Genomic DNA, 21,953 nt, shown 5'->3' with positions numbered 1-21,953 from the left:
CTTTGAGACATTAAGGAGTTTGTTAATAGAGAACAAGTGATTGTTTTAACATTTTCTCCATGTTGGTGTACAGTTCTAACAACTAGTAGTTTCAGAGTTTAAGTTCAATCACTTCTATTACTTTGACGGCAATATAGTTGAGATTTGCGTGTATACATATGTTTTTGGCCCGACTCAGGAACATTTTAGCCAGAGTGCATCTAGGGCAATAAATAATAAAGGGTTAAAATATATTTTCCAATTGCAAGACCATATTTTGATTGGTCAGTGTATTGAGGAGAGGTGGTGTGGTTGGTAATCATTTCTTTGCTGGCCAATAAAAAAGCTTTTGAATTGATGGAAGCCAGAAGGCAAAGGCTAATGCTCGTACCTGTACCTTCATACTAGCCTGAGGATCCAGCGCTTTCTTTGCAAAGAGCACTGGATCGCCAAGCACACCCTAGAACCATAAAAAAGCCCTCCTCAAATAACCCAAACCACTACAATAATCAATGTCCGCTCAAATGAAAGGGAATTTAGCTACCACAGGAAGAGATGGTCCCTAAAATGGGTAGCCCAACACCCAGCCTAAAATACTGCCTGAGAGCACATTCGTCAGAAAAAGTCTGGCTGCTGTTTGGCAATTTGCCTCCGTCCTTGGTATCAAACCCTTTATAATTTTCTTCTAAACTACTGCGCCAACAATGAGGATAATAAGAATCCTCGTGCGGGCTAAGACAAAGAAAGAATACAGTAACACATACTTTCCCAATTTCGTTTTTATTGACAAATTCCCAACACTACTTATCCAATTGCAGCCAACTCCAATGAAAAATTATCACGGTATTTCTAGGTTTATTTGTTTTCTAAAGTATCATTCAAATTAAAAGACTAAGAGGTGAATAGAGATCTAGCTTCGTCAAGTACGCAAGACACCAGGGACACGTCGGTGCACTTTCCATCAATTGATACTTCATGATTCTAGATAAAGAGAAAAATGATAGACAACATGAGAGAGACGTAGACAGGTAGAGGCGACGGACGGTTTGAGCGAATGACGTTTTTTGCATGTGAATTCCAGTGTTTCAAAAAAAAAGGGTGCAAAAGATTCGTTACATAACAGATTGGGGTGCCACAGAAACACAGCACGTCTGGGTACAAGGAAAAGGGTCCAAACACGCAGTAGGGAAGTGGTTTTCATGGTCTCTAAAAATCGCCGATTTGGATAATTTCTCACCCATTACCCTCCCCTTGTAAAATCATGAACGGTCAATAAATAGCATTGCCAACAGACTAAAAACCCCTCCATGAGCGACCTTACCCCTAGATCCTTGACGAGTAAGCAGACATGATGTCCTTGAACAGACGTTGAGTACAAAGACGCCCCGTGATCGACGTGCTCTACCACTACAAACACAAGCAACGGAAGCAAAAGTTTAATTCGATATAATCATTTATTGTAGTCTGATGCTTTATCATAATTTCACTCTTGAATAAGCAGATGGAAATGGTTATTGTGCGGCTGTATAGTATGAAAGTGCGGGAGCTTAAAATGACCGCACAGCGTTACAAATAATCAACAGACTACACAAGCGTCCACTGCAATAGGTCAAAAGAAATGAAGACTTGCTTTGTATCATTATTGTTTCACCTGCGAAATGCTGAAGAGTGCAGATCTTGGCTATCGCCGTTGCCAGCTCAACTTCTTCTGACGTCTTGAACTAAAAAAAAAAGGGTTTGGTGTTTGTTTCGACGTTTGGTGCAAATATTGGGGCATTGTACAGATAAAAAAAAATTGGGTGAGGAAGAAGGACATCCTCTACATACCGTAATATGGGGCAGATACCGTTTTTTTATTTTAACAGCCAGCAAAAATGCTCCCTCCATTTAAATTTTAGGGGCGGGACATACAATACAAGCTATTTTGCTGATTAACAAATCTACTCAAGAGTGAGCAAAAGATACGGAGAGTCGTGAAGATTGGGCGAATAGTGTCGACAATTCTTACCTTGGTGGATGCCTTATTCGTCAGCGACCCACTTCCGAGAAGACTAGCGAAATCGGAGCTGGAATGAAAACGAAAAAAAAAATCCATATTTCACGTTAACGTAATAATAACATCACAGGCTTGTCTCTTGGGGGAAAACAAACCTTGAAAGCGGTGATGCAACGAGGAATGCAGAGCAGGGTAAGATGATGGAGAAGTCCATCTTTTCGCTCGTGGAACCATCGGCATCCTGAGAATAAGTGGTAGTTATATGCAAATAGTAAATTTTTCAGAGGTTGCTAAATACAGGGGGGAAGCGTCCGCGACCGTTTAATACATATTACAGGTGTCTGCAGAGGTGTAATTTATCAAGTTTGACTACCATAGAAGATGCTCCTTAAAGAAGCTACCTTTATGTAAATGCCATTTATAATCGCCTTATTTAACTTAGAACAATAGTTAAGGACGGTACCTTTATCATATATGTCAGTGTGCCACGAAGCCGTTGCGCCATGACAATACTTTCCACGGTAAAGGCGAACTGACCCTCATTGGACGACCCTACGACACAAGGGAAGTAACACTATTCACAAAAAGGCGAAAATAATAATAATAAAATAAATAAAAAAGTCGTTGGTGGGGGGACACATAGCCCGAAGACACAAAATATATAAATCGAAATAATAACAAGAACCCTGTTGTAGGAGGAAGTATATAATTGTGCAAGGTGTCGAAGAGGGCGTAGTCTACCTGGTGGGAGCTGGAAGGGCACGGGAACACTATCCCGCGACGAGTATCCAATCTGAAATGAAAAGAACAAAAGAGGTCGCTTTTACAAGAATACAGGTTTCAGCTAAGAAACAACGACAGCAATCACGGAAAAAAAAAACCGAGATGGATACAGAAAATATGATCTTTTGCCGGTAAAAAGATATGCTTAAAACACAAGGGGGCAACTTAAGTACTCGGTTCGCCTTTTACTAGTCACGGCCCTGCTAAGGATAAATTAATTAATCAGTTAATTAATTAATTATTAATGAGGTTCTTAAAAAAAAAACCCGTAAACCAACTTACATAATGTAACTCAATTTTTGTTGGGTTTTTAATATAGTTAAAAAAAAAAGCAAAATCTAAGATTTGTAATAATTTTACAAAATGTCTAACCGACCAAGATGTGATTTTCTTAAACACGAGGTTCCGCTATAAAAGGGAAAGCTCCACCCAACCCCGGGCTCGAACGCTAGCAGTCACAAATTATAAGCCTCCTGTAAAATTGCTTATCTCTGAGCCTCAGTCGGCTGGAATAAAACTATTTTTGCACAGGTAACAAGACAGTTGTGTTAAGAAATGGTTAATTTAGTTATTTGCTGTACACTCATGTTTTCGTTGCAAAATTTTAAATGTTGCGCTATCCATAATCTAGCGCACCTGCATAAATTATTATCGCGCTGTGATGAAAATGCTCGTATTTTAGAGCGCACACAGCTTGGTATAGCATTATTTTACGATGGATAGAAACGCTTTTATATGGACAACTCTAGAAATGATATTTATTTTGGTTTAGAATATAAAATTCGAATGTAGCGCTCAGAGCAATTGTCCTGACATGTTCACTCATTGACGGCTGACTGATAACTGATTGTTCTTGAGCCCGGGGGTGGGAGGAGCTTTGCCTTTTATAGCGGAACCTCGTGTTTAACAACAACTTACTGGTCTGATGAGCTTGGTGTTGAGCGAGTCGAGTACGTTGAACTCTATGGATTTGACATGGAGGTCGGTCTGGTTGCTGAAAGGTGAATGGAACACAATTCACCTATATAGACCGTTAATTATCCAAAGGGCGAATATCGGGGATGGAAAAGTATCATTGGCCTAAAGGGAGTCCTTCAGTTTTGAAAGTTACACAAAGTGTACCTGAAATATCCGGTTTGAATAATTTCTCCCTGGCCCCCTTGTCTTTTCCTGTTTAAATAATGAGCGCCCCTAATCATAGCTAATAGCTTCTAGGTAATCTTTATAAAGACGTATCTTTTATCTTTATAAATACGCACCAAAAGATAATGGATACGACGACTTGGTTTCTATTCTGTGGTGATACTCTTGTCTCGTACGTCTGAATAAAGTTAAAATAATCATAATTAATTATGAACAGGGTTATAATAATAAGGGCTATCTATCAGAAGGTATAAAAAAAAACAGCCTTAAACCCACAAGTAGAGAGTGAAAAGTAGGGCTTTCAACTCTACAAGTAGAAAGTAGGGCTTTGAGATATGAATGTAGAAGTGTTCTTGCAGGATCCTACCAGTTTGAGGGAGTTGTTCTCTGCAAGGACCTTGTAAGTCGAAATGGCGGGCTGAAAAAAAAAAAAAAAAAAAAATATATATATATATATATATATATATATATATATATCTAGAATCCGCATTTGAGTGCAGCTCTTGCTGTAAGAGATGCTCAGATTAATCTCTGTTTGCAAAGTATCAATTTATGGCCAATCTCTGTTCAGCAGACACCCGGCTCGGCAGTGAAAAGGCCGAGCCCAGACCCAATGATTATAAAGTATGCCATATTTAACTATTTTTGCACAGCAGCATACCACTCACCATAGGCGCTGTCCTTTCATCGTCCATGATTGACAGATCAGCCGCTGCGTCAGGCTTAGGTTCCGCATGCTCAACTTCCGGTTCCTCTTCCTGAGTCTGGCGATGCCGTTTCTTGTGCTTTTTTTCTGTCTTATCAGACTTTCGGGTCTTTTTCTTCTGATCTCCGCTCTAGGGGCAAAAGCATGGCCAAACAAGTTACCCTTGACAAGTGATGTCCATTTCAACACGAGCTACAGTGCAAATAATATGGCAAACAATTGAAACAATTAAAAACAATTTAGGAAAATCTGACTAATCGATGAAGACGTTGTTGCTAAATATGTTATATCGCCTTTCCTCGGTTTTCTTGTGTGAAAATGTTGTGGGTCAATATGTTATATCGCCTTACCTCGGTTTTCTTGTGTGAAAATGTTGTTGCTAAATATGTTATATCGCCTTACCTCGGTTTTCTTGTGTGAAGATGTTGTGGGTCAATATGTTATATCGCCTTACCTCGGTTGTATTGTGTGAAGATGTTGTGGGACAATATGTTATATCGCCTTACCTCGGTTTTCTTGTGTTTACTTGACTTCTTGGCTGTGGGTTCTGGTTCTGGTATCGCTTGAGGCGGCTCTGGTTCAGTAGCCTGAAAGACGACTACATGTGTCACCCAATATTCCATAACATATATTTGATCTATACCACTTTATTTTCTTTATTATATCTCTTTTTGTAATGTGACTGTGACGGTTAAGTCGTCTTAGAGAGCAACACAATCAATGCGCACCTGCTTTGCGCAGGAGATTGAAGTTTCCCTGGGCCACGCTTAGAGATTAAAATTTGACAGTTTTGTGAAGAAAAACAATAAGGATGCTGGAAATGTGTTATCTGATTCACATGAGGTTCACTAACCACACAGCGGGGCAAAAAATGCCAGTCTTAATCAAAGGCACGACGGAATTCTCCTAGTTATAAAGTTCATGAATTCTCGATCTGTGATTCTCATAAGCTTATTGCATAACTTTCTTTAAACAATGCAATAGTGGCTACTGTAGCGGGTAACAGAGGCTCCAAGCTTCACGGGAAAAACCTTTTGAGCCTTCGGTACCCAGGGTAGCGTTGCGCTATAAAATAAATCAATATACACATTTCAAATACGAGATTCCATGTGTTGTAACCAAGAGTGCATCATGGGTAACTAAATAATAAGCAAAGACGCGCATATAAAAATAAATGCAGGTTAGGGGAGCTGCGGCATTATTGTCTATGTGCCTGTAAACAATTAAATGGCTTTCAGAAAGCAGAAACTTATATGCTATGATAGGGCGCGCCGAGCTATAAGATTGACGATATATAAGGCACATGGGAAACATAGATATATGCTATGATAGGGCGCGCCGCGCTATAAGATTTGACGATATATAAGGCACATGGGAAACATAGATATATGCTATGATAGGGCGCGCCGCGCATTAAGATTTGACGATATATAAGGCACATGGGAAACATAGATATATGCTATGATAGGGCGCGCCGCGCTATAAGATAGGACGATATATAAGGCACATGGGAAAACATAGATTTATGCTATGATAGGCGGCACTATAAGATAGGACGATATATAAGGAACATGGGAAACATAGATATGTGCTATGATAGGACGATATATAAGGCACATGGGAAACATAGGTATATGCTATGATAGGGCGCGCTATAAGAAAGGACATCATATAAAGCACGATGAAAAAAACCATGGAGACATGATATGGTACGTACCGTGGGCGCGGCTTCTGTCGACGTGCTCAGCCAGAACTCCATATCGTCAAGCTGTGCAAGCAACAAGGCGGAGTGAGTGTATACGGTTATTGCTCGCAAAAGACCGCGGCGCTTTTAAAATTTTCAATGCCAAAGCCGAGGATCTTGGCATTCGTTGGAACCAGTTATACGGAAAAAGCGATTATTTCAAAATCCAAGCTTTCAATGATATTAAATTTCCATGCCAAAGCCGAGGATCTTGGCATTCGTTGGAGCCACTGATATGGAGAAAGCGATTATTTTGAAATCCAAGATTTCAATGATCAAATGTTCTGACAGGCAGTGACGTCAGTTGTTGGGGGAGAGTCAGTATACTAAAATCAATTCAGTGGCGGGTCAGGGAAAGTGAGAGGCAAGGGGACCTGTGCCGTCTTCGGGCTGATTTTTGTTCATTTGTTTCTCGCCTCGCGCTTTCCTTTTCTCTCTCTCTCTCTTCTCGTCATTGTCGTCTTTCTTCTGCTTGTGTTTTCCCTGGTGACATGGTGATGCATGGGAGCAAGGGTAATAATAGCCTCACTCGTGGGCGTTTTTAGGCAGATCAGGAGTGAGCGACACTGTTATCAGCAGTGAGTTCCTAATAATAACACTAGATACGCACCTCTTTGCCATCCTTGGCAGTTGTATCAGCATTGGTTACTTATTATATAATTATATACGCACCTCTTTACCATCCTTGGCAGTTGTATCAGCAGTGGGTTCTACGGAGGCTGTAGCTATCGAATCCTCGGGCTCTCCATCAGCTGGGGACACATGCTCTGCAGGAGGTGCCGGCCCCTGGCCATTCAACATCAGGTCTGGCTCTAGACGGGGCAAACAAGATGAGTTAAGACTTATCTTAACTTATCGAATAAGACTGCGTAAGTACGACTCGGAGAATGGACCGACAGCTTGAGAACAAGATAAGTGACTGCGTAAGTACGACTCGGAGAATGGAACGACAGCTTGAGAACAAGATAAGTGACTGCGTAAGTACGACTCGGAGAATGGAACGACAGCTTGAGAACAAGATAAGTGACTGCGTAAGTACGACTCGGAGAATGGACCGACAGCTTGGGAAGAAGATAAGTGACTGCGTAAGTACGACTCGGAGAATGGAACGACAGCTTGAGAACAAGATAAGTGACTGCGTAAGTACGACTCGGAGAATTGACCGACAGCTTGAGAACAAGATAAGTGACTGCGTAAGTACGACTCGGAGAATGGACCGACAGCTTGAGAACAAGAAAAATTTATGGCCATGGCGCAGAGGAAAACTTTTAGAAGGTAAATCATGCCACTATTTGTACAAAAATCATTCAGAGTTACAGAGTTACACATCCATTCCAATCGGTTCAATTTGAGTGAGGTATTGTGAATGAATAGACATTTGTTCGAGAAAAAAAAAGAAATGCATTTCAAGTCCAAAGAGGAATTGATCTCTAGCTCAATAAACAGGAAAATGATGTACCAGCAGGATTTTTGAGCCACTAAATAGCATATGATAAGTACCCGCTGTTTTGCGAGCCTTGTCTGTTCTCGCCTCGCGCTTTTCTCTTCTCTCTCTCTTCTCGTCATTGTCGTCTTTCTTCTGCTTGTGTTTTCCCTGGTGATACGAGCAACACGTGAGAGTTCGGGGAGATTAAACTAATTAAGCATCCTAAAGAAGAACACAACATGGAAAAAAGACTCCTGTCTTGTGTACAATACTCGGATATCTACTGTCTTGTATACAATACTCGGATATCAGCCCGTGTATACCTTCTTCTCCTTGTCTTTTCTGCGCTTGCTTTTTTTCACTTTCTTTTCCTGGTAAAAGACGACAATTGCAATTAAATAAAGGCCAACCACGCCTCTATTTTACACACTCGCAAAACATAATTTAGCAAAGCACCTATCTAATTAGCTCACCCAAGTACAGAACTGAGACTTAATGAAAATATGAATGGATACGAACCTCTTCCTCCCTGGGCTGCGCCTCGTCTTGGTGATCTTCGCGGGAAGGGCTCACTACGCGATGTGTGCGCACGGGAAGCGCTTCACTCGTATCTAGGGGTCTGTTAAACAAACGGTTTCAAATGAATCATTCCACTCAAAGCAGGCCTGGATTAGTCCCAAGTGAGTACTTGTATCTACAAATTAGAGCGTTCTTACTACACTAAAAAGTGGCTAGTAGATGAAGGGTTTTACTTGTGACTTGAACAAAGGGTGAGCAAGTAGACCTAAATTAGTTCCGATTTCACGACTCATGTATAACTGGCTGTGTTGATTATAGTATTCGATAAGGCAAAAGCAAATAGGAATCATGCTTAAGTGCAAGCGCGAAAATACCACTAATATCAGACAAAACCTATTGTGACGGGACAGCCAATGAGAATCCTTGTTCTATACCAATAGTGGCAGTATTAAGCAATCAGAGCCAATGTACATACTTGTCAAGGTCCACGTCCAATAGCTTGTGGGGGTCTTCAGGACCTTTCCGAATCACGTCTTCCTCCTCGCCGCTAGACTCTTCCCCTTTGCCTCCCTATAACATAAAGCAGTGTAGTTAGCCTCAGCTAAATGATGCGATACGCCCTATGCAGGATGATAAAGCAGTGTAGTTAGCCCAAGCGAAATGGTGCAATATGCCCTGTGCAGAATGATAAAGCAGTGTAGTTAGCCTCAGCTAAATGATGCGATATGCCCTGTGCAGAATGATAAAGCAGTGTAGTTAATCTCAGCTAAATGATGCGATATGCCCTGTGCAGGATGATAAAGCAGTGTAGTTAATCTTAGCTAAATGATGCGATATGCCCTGTGCAGAATGATAAAGCAGTGTAGTTAGCCTCAGCTGAATGATGCAATATGCCCTGTGCAGGATGATAAAGCAGTGTAGTTAGCCTCAGTTAAATGATGCGATATGCCCTGTGCAGGATGATAAAGCAGTGTAGTTAGCCTCAACTAAATGATGCGATATGCCCTGTGCAGAATGATAAAGCAGTGTAGTTAGCCTCAGCTAATTGATGCGATATGCCCTGTGCAGGTGATAAAGCAGTGTAGTTAATCTCAGCTAAATGATGCGATATGCCCTGTGCAGGATGATAAAGCAGTGTAGTTAGCCTCAGCTAAATGATGCGATATGCCCTGTGCAGAATGATAAAGCAGTGTAGTTAATCTCAGCTAAATGATGCGATATGTCCTGTGCAGAATGATAAAGCAGTGTAGTTAGCCTCAGCTAAATGATGCGATATACCCTATGCAGAATGATAAAGCAGTGTAGTTAGCCTCAGCAATATGATGTAATATGCCCTGTGCAGAATGATAAAGCAGTGTAGTTAGCCTCAGCAATATGATGTAATATGCCCTGTGCAGAATGATAAAGCAGTGTAGTTAGCCTCAGCTAAATGATGCGATATGCCCTGTTCAGGATGATAAAGCAGTGTAGTTAGCCTCAGTTAAATGATGCAATATGCCCTGTGCAGAATGAACACGGTTTGACTCAATAGGAAGTGACCTTAAATAGTACACTGGGAAGGTATACTTTTACTGTGTTTACCTAATAGGATAAACATGACTTACTATGACGGGAGTTGCTTTATGGCGAGATGGTAATAACAGGTTTAATGTGGAGGCTATTTCTATTGCGATGGGCGCATCATGTTTGCTGTAATTGAGTGTTGCGTGACTTGGCATGTGCGTTGTGTGACTTACTGTGACGGGCGTTACCTCGGGCATCTCGCCGGCCCCTGTGGGCAGCACTTCATACTTGTGATGCTCGAACCCATCATCATTATCATCGCTATCATCCGCCCTGCTGCCATGACGACCTTTCAACATGAACATTGGGTAAGCGCAACAGAGAACCGATCAAACGCGAACGCAAGCATAAAAAATAAAACGGTTGTGTGCTGAGTTTCCTTGTCGTAGCGAAAATTAACCCTGACCCCTGACCCACGGTACTCACCTTTTCTTCTTTTCTTCTTTTTGGTCTTCTTGTACTTCTTGTCCACAGATAAACCTAAAATACGTAAAAATGCAGTGGTTCAACAAATCGCGATGTTAAAACTATTTCCATGATTCCTTTTCCTTCATAAATTTGGAATTTTAAGGAACAGACCTGATATCTTGAGTGACACAGGCAGGTCCAGGTTAGCAACGGGAATATCGTCAACGCTGATCTCGGACTTCTGATGATATAGACCATAAAGAAGGTATTAGTCCAGGAAAAGTAACAGCGGGACGATCTACTTCGTTAATAAAACCACAGTCACAATGACGGTGATAAGAGTAATTACCACAATATATTTTTCATGAGGCAGATAGTACCTTTGAGGAGGGTGTGGTCTCACCAAGCCGGAGGTAGTGGGGGTTGCTCTCTCGCTCTGCTTGACGGGCCACACGGCGCTGTTAATGGGAAACAATGCAAACATCAATATCTAAGAAATCCATGACAGGGGGATGGCAGCACGAGGATCTAATTTGCTGTTCCCATTGATTCATTGTGTAAAGTGTAAGGAATTACCTTTTCAAGTTCTTCCTCATCTGGCTCTTGCTCCTTGCGCACCTGGGTCTTGTAACTAGAGAGTTTGATACAGAATTAGTTACCACTTTGATGCTAGTATTAAATGGTCTAGAAGTAGTGTGTGACGGTAAGGACAGATATCTCTGAGATATCATTGTGCTTCCTCTTCAAAGAATATAAATAAACATTATAGAGTGGGGCAAAGGCTATTCTGAAGCGGAATCAAATCTCGAATCAAGGAAAAACAAACAGTAAGCTTTTTGTTACAATGTAATAAAGTTGTCTAAAATTTTGATCTATAAAACAGCAATTAAATAAAACCAACGAAAGTGACTGAAAGAATGTTTGTTATCTACAAGATCTTTACCATATCAAAACGTTTTCGGTCAAAAAAGTCAAGCACATGTTAGAATTGGACACGTTAGTGGGGCGTAATGGATACATAATAATGTAGTCACGTCTATATGAATACCTCTGTTCCTCCACACCCGCAAACATATCCTCAGCATTGTCTTCCTCTTCAGATGTTTCTTTGGGTGGTTCATTAATCCACTTGTCTAAATCAAGGCTTTTAAACAATAATAAACATGGTAAATAAAATAAACCATTCTGAAGGTTCAATGGATGCATTGGCTTGCTTCAAGGCTTAAGGGTATAAAACAAAAAGCCTGCAATAACAAGTAAGTTGCCAGTTACTGATAGCCCTTGATGAGTATAAGCGCTTGTTGTAAGGTCAATGCCTCTTCACAGCAAACGACGGTAACTCAATCACAATTGCAGACATTGCATACGTACAAAGCAAAAATTGAATATGAAATTAGCACCCTGATTCTCTCTCGAATTACTGCGTTTGGCAGCTTTGGATGTTGATTTCTCTGCCAAAGGAAGTCGAGATAAAACCCATCTTCTATGATATGGTAAGCCTCACCCTATTAGAGTCTTACACACTCACCCTTCGGGAACAGGCACTTTCTCAAGATAAAACCCATCTTCTATGATATGGTAAGCCTCACCCTATTAGAGACTTACACACTCACCCTTCGGGAACAGACACTTTCTCGAGATAAAACCCATCTTCTATGATATGGTAAGCCTCACCCTATTAGAGTCTTACACACTCACCCTTCGGGAAGAGACACTTTCTCGAGATAAAACCCATCTTCTATGATATGGTAAGCCTCACCCTATTAGAGTCTTACACACTCACCCTTCGGGAACAGGCACTTTCTTTTGAGCCTTGGATGCTACAGGGTTAAGTTCTCCGTCAAAGAGCAGGTTCACCTCGTCACCGCAATGGACACCTGCACAAGAAGATAACTGATTTAATTGTTGCATTTTCTTAAAAAATCAATTTTAGTCCTGGTTTATTTCTGCGTTGCCAACGTCTACCTTACCTTTCCCCTGAAGCTTCAGTACGTACTTGATGAGCTGCAGTATACAGCTTGCCTAAGACAAAAAACATCTAACATAAGCAGGTAAAGTGAGCGCATCCTGGGCAACACACCCCCTTTAGGGGAAGTTCACACATCAGCAGAAACATAAACAGGAAAACAAGGAGAATAAAGGTACGAAAAGGATTCGGTGTGATATAAGCAGGCACAAAAGTAGTTGTCAACATAGCCAGGTACTTATGTGACTTCTGTGATAGTCTGGACAGCTCTTGACTAGACTACACTCCTTCTGTGCCAACTATTTGTCCTCCTCTTGTACCAATTCTTTTTTTTGTTGTTTTTTATGGTAAATAAGCAAGGAAAAGATACGAACCCTTTCTTGGACTTCAAGATCAGAGCTCTGGACAAACATCGGAAGCTGTGCAGCAAGTCGCTCACCTAGTGCAATGGCAGCGTCAACATCCTCCTGTAATATAAAGGCTGGTTATGAATAGTAAAAATAACGAATGTTTTTAAGCATCAAATATTGCAAGATAATATACAAACGCTTTTAACCATAAATATAAAGCTTTCAACAATCATAATAATTTATAGCGTCATAAGTGTTTGGCTTTTCTAAAAAATAGTGCATGTTTTTAGGTGTGGCTCAGCCAGGTTTCTCATACCCCCTACCTCCTGTTCCATTTTGACCAGGATGCTGGCGTACAGCTTGGCAATGCACTGAACAAACACTGCCTGAATGTGTCCAGGAAGGCTGGTCACTTTTGGCCTTAGCAAGGACTCCATGATGGCGTTCACGTCAGGAAGATGCCTGATAATCATCAAATCAAGGCTATGACCTATAAACTCTACAACGTGTATCAGAGTTCCTCTAGGAAATAAAACCGCCTGATGTGCATTTCAATACAAGCAATACTTGGCAACTTGTCAACAGAAATGAACATATTATAATCTATAATGTTAGGGTGTTAGGTGAGATTAGGCACTTACTGCGCAAATTCCCCAGCAAGCCAGGCCACAGCATACAACACCTCGCACATCCCATTCTTCTGAACATTACTGCCCATCAGGTGGCTGTTATCCAGTAACAGCGACTGGGGAGACAATATACACATGTTCAGGGAGCCGCTGGAAAAAGCTCCAGTGATATTTCTCTCGTAAGAGGTTCCCCATGGACTGTCTGGATGCATGTTCTTTGTGAGCGTCAACGTCAGTGAAAAAATCTGCCCTCCATTAGTCATCCTTGTTCTATCATATTTGGTACAGTTCAAAATGGTGCACATTTGAATACAAAAACTGGGAAAAACTGGAAAACTGGGGGCAGATATCATACTATTCCTTCATGGAATGTCCCTTTCAAAACTCTAACCCTACTGAAGGTTGTGGATACCCCCTATAAGCCATGAGCTTAGTATGTGTTCTTACAAAACACTGGACAGCATAGGGCCTGACTGCCTTAACCCTGATGGTGACATCCATCATCTGTGCAGCAACCTGCTTGCCATAGCGGGTGCCTTCAATCCGAGTAAGCTGGATCAACACGTCCACATACCTATGACAAACACATCAATTCAAAGGGGCAGTACCGCAAGTGTTTTGTGGGCTCAGGTTTACAAACAAAAAGGACAAGAAAATAATTAATCTTTATGGTTTTTCTGGAGATCAATTATTGATTTAATGGAGAGCCATAGAGTCTTGAAGAGACTCTGTTAGCCATGTTTTGACATTCCAGCAAAACAGTGAAGTGTGATGAGGCATCCCAATCCATCAGCTGATTTTGGCAACATTGTTTTATGGGTTTTGGTGAATTAAGCTTGTTTACGTAGATGGTAATTCGTCTTTCACTATTGAATAAAACAAATAGCGTAGGTATGGCTGATCAGGACTCTTTTTGAGCAACGTAAATGCAAAACTTATGAGATAGTCCACTGAAGTGTACAGAGAACACTACTCTCTTGAGGAGGGTTATGTGCTTACCACTCAAAGTTGGTGACATACTGGTAATCACCCTGACTACAGATCATGATGATCTTGGACAACAGCTCATCACGGTAATCTGGAAGAACAATCAAAACACAAAATCTCATTGATGTTGTAAAGTTCAATCTCGATTATTAGATTATTTGATCTTGTCTTTTGTATGGCATATTTACTACATTTTGTCAATAATAACATGTCCACTGTTAGGGTGTCAATGTGAATCACGGGCTCCAAACACCAAACATATTGGAATTTTTCTTACTCTGACTGTCAGCCTTGTCAATGTGAATCATCAGCTTCTTAATGATGTCCATTATGTTTTTCTTCGACACCTATGATTAAAGTTATCAATCAAAGCCAAGAATGGGACATAATTATTACAGTATACTCTAAACTTAAGTGTGATAATCAGGATATTGGATCACTAAGAGTCATGGGAAATATGGAAGCAGTGATTTAGCAAAATTTAGTTAGAATGTGAACAACCCCCTATTTCAGGTAACCTGAACCCTTTAGATTCTTTGGAAATCAACCTGTTCTGCCCCTATAGGTAGCAAATACATAAACCAAGAAAAAATTGTAATTATTGCAGACAAGTGCAGGTTTTACTAATTGCAGTACCTCTATCGTTTATGTACTTCTAAACACTTAGAGTCTTGTCATTTGTTACCAATAATCCAACTCTAACCGTAGCACATGGATTCTCTAGGGCTACTATTAGAATACATGTGCTACCATTTGTTTTTTTGTTTTTTTATAAACTTTATACCAGCTTTGCCATTTACACACCATTCCCACAACCAGGTCCAAGGCTCTCAGTCTGATTGACTCATCTTTGTCATCCAAGCAGTGAATTATGATGTCCCTGTGGAAGAGATACCATGGCAGGATATAGTCAAACTCAATGGGCCAATTTCTAGAGTATACTGTAGAAAGAATGGCAGGATATACAGTAGTCAAACTCAATGGACCAATTTCTAGAGTATACTGTAGAAAGAATGGCAGGATTTAGTCAAACTCATTGGGCCAATTTCTAGAGTATACTGTAGAAAGAATGGCAGGATATACAGTAGTCAAATCCAATGGGCCAATTTCTAGAGTATACTGTAGAAAGAATGGCAGGATATACAGTAGTCAAATCCAATGGGCCAATTTCTAGAGTATACTGTAGAAAGAATGGCAGGATTTAGTCAAACTCATTGGGCCAATTTCTAGAGTATACTGTAAAAAGAATGGCAGGATATACAGTAGTCAAATCCAATGGGCCAATTTCTAGAGTATACTGTAGAAAGAATGGCAGGATATACAGTAGTCAAATCCAATGGGCCAATTTCTAGAGTATACTGTAGAAAGAATGGCAGGATATAGTCAAACTCAATGGGCCAATTTCTAGAGTATGGGGTCATGTGAAATTCAAGCATTAACGTGAGGCTTTGGTAATTTGGAGTTTGTTTACAGCTGTCAAGTGAATTTTAAAATTTTTGCTTGTTTGATGGATGAAAGCTTGTAGCTAAACTCCTGCTGAAAAGAGCTTGAAATGCAGTAATTTGGTAAGACTGTACTTAAAGCCTGCCTCGAATAATGGCCCAATGGTAAAAACGATAAACAAGACAGTCTTACTTGTGAGATTGAACTGCTTTTGGATGCGTCTTGAGAATCTTGGACATGGCAAGCAGAGCCAGGTATTTCACTGGAAAGAAAGATCAAATGAGAGGCAAGCATAAAACACTTACAGTACTCTCTCTGTATGTGTATCATGTGTATCAGTGTGTATCACTTGCACACTGACGCACATTTGAACATAAATCATATGGAGTATCTATGCCCATCATGACAAATGAAGTCAGTTGCATGCGAAGCACGTTTTGCAAATGTTAATTTTAAATACTCAACATTTACATTTTACTAAGACCTTTTAAGGTGGCTGTATTAATGTATCTTACAGTTCTGGTCAGGATCTTCAAGCAGTAGGCGGAGCTTTGACACACAAAGTTGAATGGATGGCTGGTGGTCAGATAAGCCTAAAAGGGAATCCAAGTCAATTAGTACTGAGCAGCATATGGTGTTAGGCAGCCAATACAACTAACGTTACATCAGGGTTCAAGCACATAATTAAGATTTGTTTTCTTTTTAAATAATGAGAGACCACTAAAGGGTATTCAAGAGGAGGTACACTCATCCCGTCTCTACCCCTTGATATTGCTTAAATAAGAAAGGTAAAATGCTTACCACAAATTACTGTGTTGATGCATTCATACAATAGAGACATAGCTGAAGTACTAGAAACACAAGAAAACAAACCGCTACATAGTCAGTTTATTTGAAAAGGTTATGGGATATGAGCAATATTTTCTGGTATTGAACTTTGTGTATGTAAACTTTGCATTCAGCAGGTCTCTCTTCACTGTCATACTGATCTGTTTTATTGAGTGCTCCATTAGTCTTCTCAACTTTTCAATATATAAAATAATAATATGCATTTGTAGATATTCAAAACAATACCTGTGAATCAGGTTTGTGAGCGGCTCCAGAAGCTTTTTACCAAGGCGTGGCTCCAAAGGACACAGGGCCCCAAACTGAAATCCCATTTAGTTTAAACAATACAATTAGGTACTATGTATCTAACATGTATCTATCCAAAATATGCATACCAGCTTAATAATCTTAATCAACATCCAGTTGTTGGTTGAGCTGGTCATTAGCTTGAAGAAGAGTGGCGCTAGGGACAGGTAGTTCTTGGGGTTCTTCCGTGCAAGCTCACAGATCACATTCACAGCTGCTGACTGCACACCTAGAAAATGAAGAGTTTATTAGTGCTTAGAAAACTCAGGAAACATGCACATGTACAGTATGCCCTGCTCTTATGAGGCCAACTGTACAGTAAGAGCTTAGCCAGCTCACTAATGTAAAATTTAATCATCTCAGCACCTGCACAGTATCTGGTCAAACAAATCACCCTACAAATTGAAAAAAGCAACAGAGAAACTCTTATTCAAATAATGTTAATTCTGTGCTGTAGATCCAATGCCTCCAAGCCCCTAGACTATAATGTTTGATATTTCCTGGCATGACTGCCATCAAGGTAAGTTGTTTATCATATGGCATTTTTATTTCTTCTTGTACAAAAGGGAAAATAAAAGCTGATTTAAAAATTTTCTGTTTACATTATATTTTGTTTAAATGTTTGTTTACAGTGCCAATAATGTTGTTAAAATACAGACATTTCAAGACTACTTCCTCTTTATCAGTGTCTAAAAGCAACTGAAAGATTGAGCGCGCGTGTATTAAAAATGCATGAGCAAAACAAAGTGCACGCGCTCAAACTAGATGAATTCGAAATCAACATTGAGTCCATGTGGCTTGAGTGTCTGTGTCTAAAGATTGCGCACGCTTCCTCTTCTCTGCGACTTTTACCATTCCAGTGTCAAGATTTTATCACAAATATTAGCATATTTGAGACTTGGTGTCCTACCAGCCCTAATCAACACCACATTGAATTTTTGCCAGGATGACCATTTTGCCAATCACAGCATGCATGTAATTGTTGCCATATACTAAAGTCTAGGTTTCAAGGCTATTTAGGCACATTATTTTGCATTAAAGTTACCTGGTTCTGGGTCCTCCAGTTTCTCTCTCAATCTTGGGAACGCTGGCCTGAGAGCCTCTGGAAACTGAATGCAGACTCAGGAATCACACAAAGCAGAGTCGAACACAAAAATATATATGATATATAATAATAATTACATCTCTGTCCTCCATCAGATACACAGATGATGTCTTTTTCTTTTATACTACAATTTAAATGTTACACTCTAATAATGGGGAACACATGCTGACGAGCTGATGCCAAGCATGCATTTATCATCTTATAACACATGGACCCCTGACCAATCAGGGAGGGGTGATTTAAGGGTGTCATTGTATAAAGTAGCATAACATGCATAAACTTACCATAACAAGTAATGTTATCCAACTTCTCAATAAGCAAATTATACAACCGAGCACACAACTAATGGGATATACCTTCAGAAAAATCTTGTACATAAGAAGGATTGATCTTTTCCTGATGTACGGCTTGGTAGAGACCAACTAGACAAGCAAACAACCACATTGTCATTTGTACTTAGATAAAACATCTCCATAGCAATGATTATCAGTATATCAACAAGCAAGTAAATTCTCAGTCAGATATAGACACAAAATCATCAAAGCAAGGATTCTCAGGACACGTCAAGAAAATATGTCATCAATAGTTATCAAACACATCATCTCGACAGCAGAACTAGAATTTACCAAGAGGTGGTTAAATCTATAAAAATTATACCAAAGTTCTCTAAGCCTCTAATTGTGTGCTCCATTTATCGAACCCACAGAACCACCCCTTTATCTGCTTCTACATCTGTTTGATACTGTTAAAACTCCATAGTAGAATGGTATGATCAACAAGCAAACATGTCTGTTTGTGACTAATAAAACTCCAATAGTAGAATGACATGATCCACAAGCAAACACATTGTCTGCTTGTCATTGATACAACATCTCTATAGCAAAGATTACTTGTAATCCCATGACAGCGCTCTACTCACCAGACTCATTACATCATTAGCAAGATCTCTAGCCAAGTCAGGAGTCACGAAACAGGAGAATCCGGCCAAGGCCACGCCCGAGTCATACATATTCATGCTACAAAGGTCCTTGAAATTCCAAATTAAATGTGTAAAAGAAGGTTAAAAACAAGGCAGGGCATAACAATAATCAAATTTTTTTAGGCCTGCTTGCCATTCCCAGTATACAATGCAACAGTAGCCATTTTCATCAATATAAAGTCACAAACAACCCACATTAAATACATTTTAGATACGATGTCAATCCCTACCATTATGTAGGCTGTATTGTAAACCCATAAGGACAGATACAGGTAACTTAGAACTTGACAAAATATTTTGTATTTTGCTTGAATATAAAATCATAGCCAAAGCAATGTACCATGGGAAGACCGAGCTGGACTCTTTCAGGTATAAATGAATACCAACCTTCCTGATCATGTTTGTTGTCAACATAAGGATGTCCAGTCCCTCATGGAATGACTGGGACGCTGCCAGGTAGCCAATACGCTGTGCAGAGACAACATGACCAATTTCATTGACACAATACTTGGTGATTGACAGGTCTTAACTAAGTCTGAGTTATATGAGATACCTTGATAGGCTAATAAGAATGTGACGCAATACTTGTTGATTGAAAAGTCTGAACTAAGTCTGAGTTATACGAGATACCTTGATAGGCTAAATAAGAATTACCTTGTAGGTGAACTTGGAACTACTCATAACCTCAATGATGTTGAACGCTGCCCAACTGATGTCATATCCCAGCATCTCAAGCTAAAAACATAGAAGACTTGATCAGAATGGAGCCTTTAGAATGAAGAGATTATATAGTTTATATTTAGATTATATTAGATAGTAGATACTTTCAAATCACAAGCACTGTCAGTCTTGTGTTACTTTGATTGACTATTGCTATACCTGGACTTATTTGCTTGTAAAGCGTGAGGAAAAAAACCTTTATGTATAATAAGGAAAGTTGCTAGAGGAAAATGCATCAAATGACGGTTTCTTCTTTCTGATCTCATGTTTTAATCTCTACTTGATATGTAAGCTAATAATCAAGAACCAAATGTGATGACTCACGCGAAAACGTACCTTAGAGCTTCGCAATTCCGCGAATTAACCCGCGAAACGGGTGCGAGCGTTCCGCGAAACGGGCGAGAGCATTCCGCGAGATAAGCGCGAGCATTCCGCGAGATGGGCGCAAGCTTTCTGCGAGATAGGCGCGAGCGTTCCGCGAGATAGGCGTGAGAGTTCCGCGAGTCAGGCGCAAGTCAGGCGCGAGCCTTTCGTTGTTGAGACGCGAGCACATAATGTAACAATCGGCAAAAGGGCTGAATTTTGAATCTTTCGATTTCCAATAGCTGTGCTATTTATTGAAACACAAGATTTTAGACAATAGTAAATGAAAATAACATTTTTTATTAAATGAAAACAATACAAGTAAGTAAAAAATGCAGTGACAAAAGGCAGGATTATAAGGTTGCCATGGTAACAGAGGTGCCTGCTTTATGGAGATACAATCCATAGTTTGTTGACAAACAAATCAAGACTGTTACATGGATTATGTATGTTACACAGTCCCCAGTGTACTATGAGCCTCAAATGGATCAAAGTGCAGTCGTTATAACAGTATGACTTACATAAGCAAGTTTAGCAACAGCATTTGCTTTGATGGATGCATTTTCCTGTCGCAATTCAGTCTTGATGTCGTCAAGGCAAGACGCCACATACTTGGCCTATATGAGAGATACCAAACATGAAGTCAGCTTTTATTATTTTTATTTCTATTAACATTTCATATAAACATTTAGAGTGACATTTAATCATACAGTATTAAAATTATACTTAGAAACTATAGGCAAGGAACTGTTTATTCTGGTAAATAAGTCTAAAAACCAAACCAGTTAAACAAGAATACTGTCAAAATGAATCACCAAAATCAACATAATATAATTTTGTTTTAAATTTAAAACCTGTCCTGAAATGTCATGAACTATGACACATTCCATGAATCTTACAGGCTGTAGTAAGCCTTCAGATATTGGGAATACAGGATACACAGACATGGGAAGGGAGGAGGGGGGGGGGCAATCCTCTTCTGGTCATTTTCCTTTTGAGCCCTTCCGCCTCTACCCCAGATGGTGCCTCAGGATCACCCTAAGAACTTTCCAAGCACATTACAAAGATGATTTAAACATTTTGAGGGTTCTTCAGTGTACAAGGAGTAATTCAAGTTCAATAGGGCAAGTTATGAATATCATAATAACAGTGATTTGTATGAGTAGGTAGTTTGCCATTTTAAAGGGCCATTGCAAAATAGGCATGAAAGATACAGTAGGATTAATAATTACTGTAAATAAATGTGTGAATAGCCGGGGAACGCTTTGTTGAGTTCTCGTCATATTCCAACACAAATATGTTTGATTTCATTAGGTACAGTAGAATAATTACAAACTTGCAAGCTTATTAATAGGATACAATAACGATCACACTTAAAATAAGCACTGCCATCAATACCAAACGCATAAAATGTATCATTTCCATACTCGGTACGTCTCTATCATAAAACAAAGCTGATTTGAATCAAATCAATAACTGAATCGTACTTAAAATAGTAGAACGAATGAGAGAAGGAATCATGGCGGCCACGCTGTACCTCATTATCCTTGTTGTTTCGTATCCCTCGAACCAAATCTGTGAGATTTTTCTCAAACATCTTGACTCCTCAGTGTTTGTCCTTCTATCGGTTTGATATTCGGGATGATTCTATGTTAAAAAGGTAAGTTATTCCATTCCAAACTTCACGGCGGAAACATAAGGATACAAGAGCCAAGATGACGGTCACCGAAGCGTGCAGAGCGTCATGGGAAATGTTTAGTCATATGACCTGATTAACCTGATTGAGGGAAGGGTATGTAGAGAAAACTGGTCGTCATCTAAAAATGGATTATTTTTGGAATTTAGGAGTGAAAATGATACTTTTATAATTCTTGAAAAATAAACTTAATAAATTCTTAAATAATATACTTTATGGCGATTTAAAAATAGGATTGAACAAGGGAATGTCTTTTCTCGGTATATTATTTCCAACCTAGGGCAAGTTTTTTCACTTCTCTCCCCTCCCTCAAA

General features: G+C 39.8%; 1 protein-coding gene across 3 annotated transcripts; it reads right to left on the bottom strand.

Annotated features, from left to right (window-relative positions):
* Positions 1 to 743: 743 nt before the first annotated feature.
* LOC5509839 (AP-3 complex subunit delta-1) lies at positions 744 to 21,680 on the bottom strand. 3 transcript variants are annotated; one of them, XM_032378816.2, is made up of 45 exons: positions 21,481 to 21,680; positions 20,465 to 20,560; positions 19,515 to 19,595; positions 19,248 to 19,328; positions 18,801 to 18,908; positions 18,238 to 18,303; positions 17,822 to 17,885; positions 16,866 to 17,005; positions 16,717 to 16,790; positions 16,444 to 16,493; positions 16,158 to 16,235; positions 15,835 to 15,904; positions 15,004 to 15,079; positions 14,477 to 14,546; positions 14,212 to 14,290; positions 13,660 to 13,786; positions 13,225 to 13,328; positions 12,907 to 13,045; positions 12,608 to 12,700; positions 12,238 to 12,289; positions 12,051 to 12,144; positions 11,316 to 11,411; positions 10,844 to 10,898; positions 10,648 to 10,725; positions 10,439 to 10,508; positions 10,286 to 10,339; positions 10,033 to 10,148; positions 8,772 to 8,866; positions 8,297 to 8,396; positions 8,101 to 8,148; positions 7,852 to 7,945; positions 7,024 to 7,163; positions 6,325 to 6,375; positions 5,114 to 5,194; positions 4,570 to 4,737; positions 4,269 to 4,319; positions 4,018 to 4,079; positions 3,677 to 3,752; positions 2,717 to 2,768; positions 2,439 to 2,527; positions 2,131 to 2,216; positions 1,988 to 2,045; positions 1,631 to 1,700; positions 1,301 to 1,386; positions 744 to 960 (listed from the first exon to the last, which is right to left on the bottom strand). In XM_032378816.2, the coding sequence occupies exons 1-45, from the start codon at positions 21,538 to 21,540 to the stop codon at positions 871 to 873; spliced, it is 3,768 nt and encodes a 1,255-aa protein (XP_032234707.1). In that variant the 5' UTR covers positions 21,541 to 21,680; the 3' UTR covers positions 744 to 870. The 3 variants fall into 3 exon arrangements, with proteins under 3 accessions (XP_032234707.1, XP_032234708.1, XP_032234709.1); XM_032378817.2 differs by having other exon boundaries at positions 10,048 to 10,148; XM_032378818.2 differs by lacking the exon at positions 4,269 to 4,319.
* Between the last annotated feature and the right edge of the window lie 273 nt (positions 21,681 to 21,953).

This window comes from Nematostella vectensis, chromosome 1 (genome assembly GCF_932526225.1).
Source record: "Nematostella vectensis chromosome 1, jaNemVect1.1, whole genome shotgun sequence".
Taxonomy (NCBI): Eukaryota; Metazoa; Cnidaria; class Anthozoa; order Actiniaria; family Edwardsiidae; genus Nematostella; species Nematostella vectensis.
The sequence above is the reverse complement of the archived record's forward strand: the minus strand, read 5'-3'. Positions and strand labels throughout refer to the sequence as shown.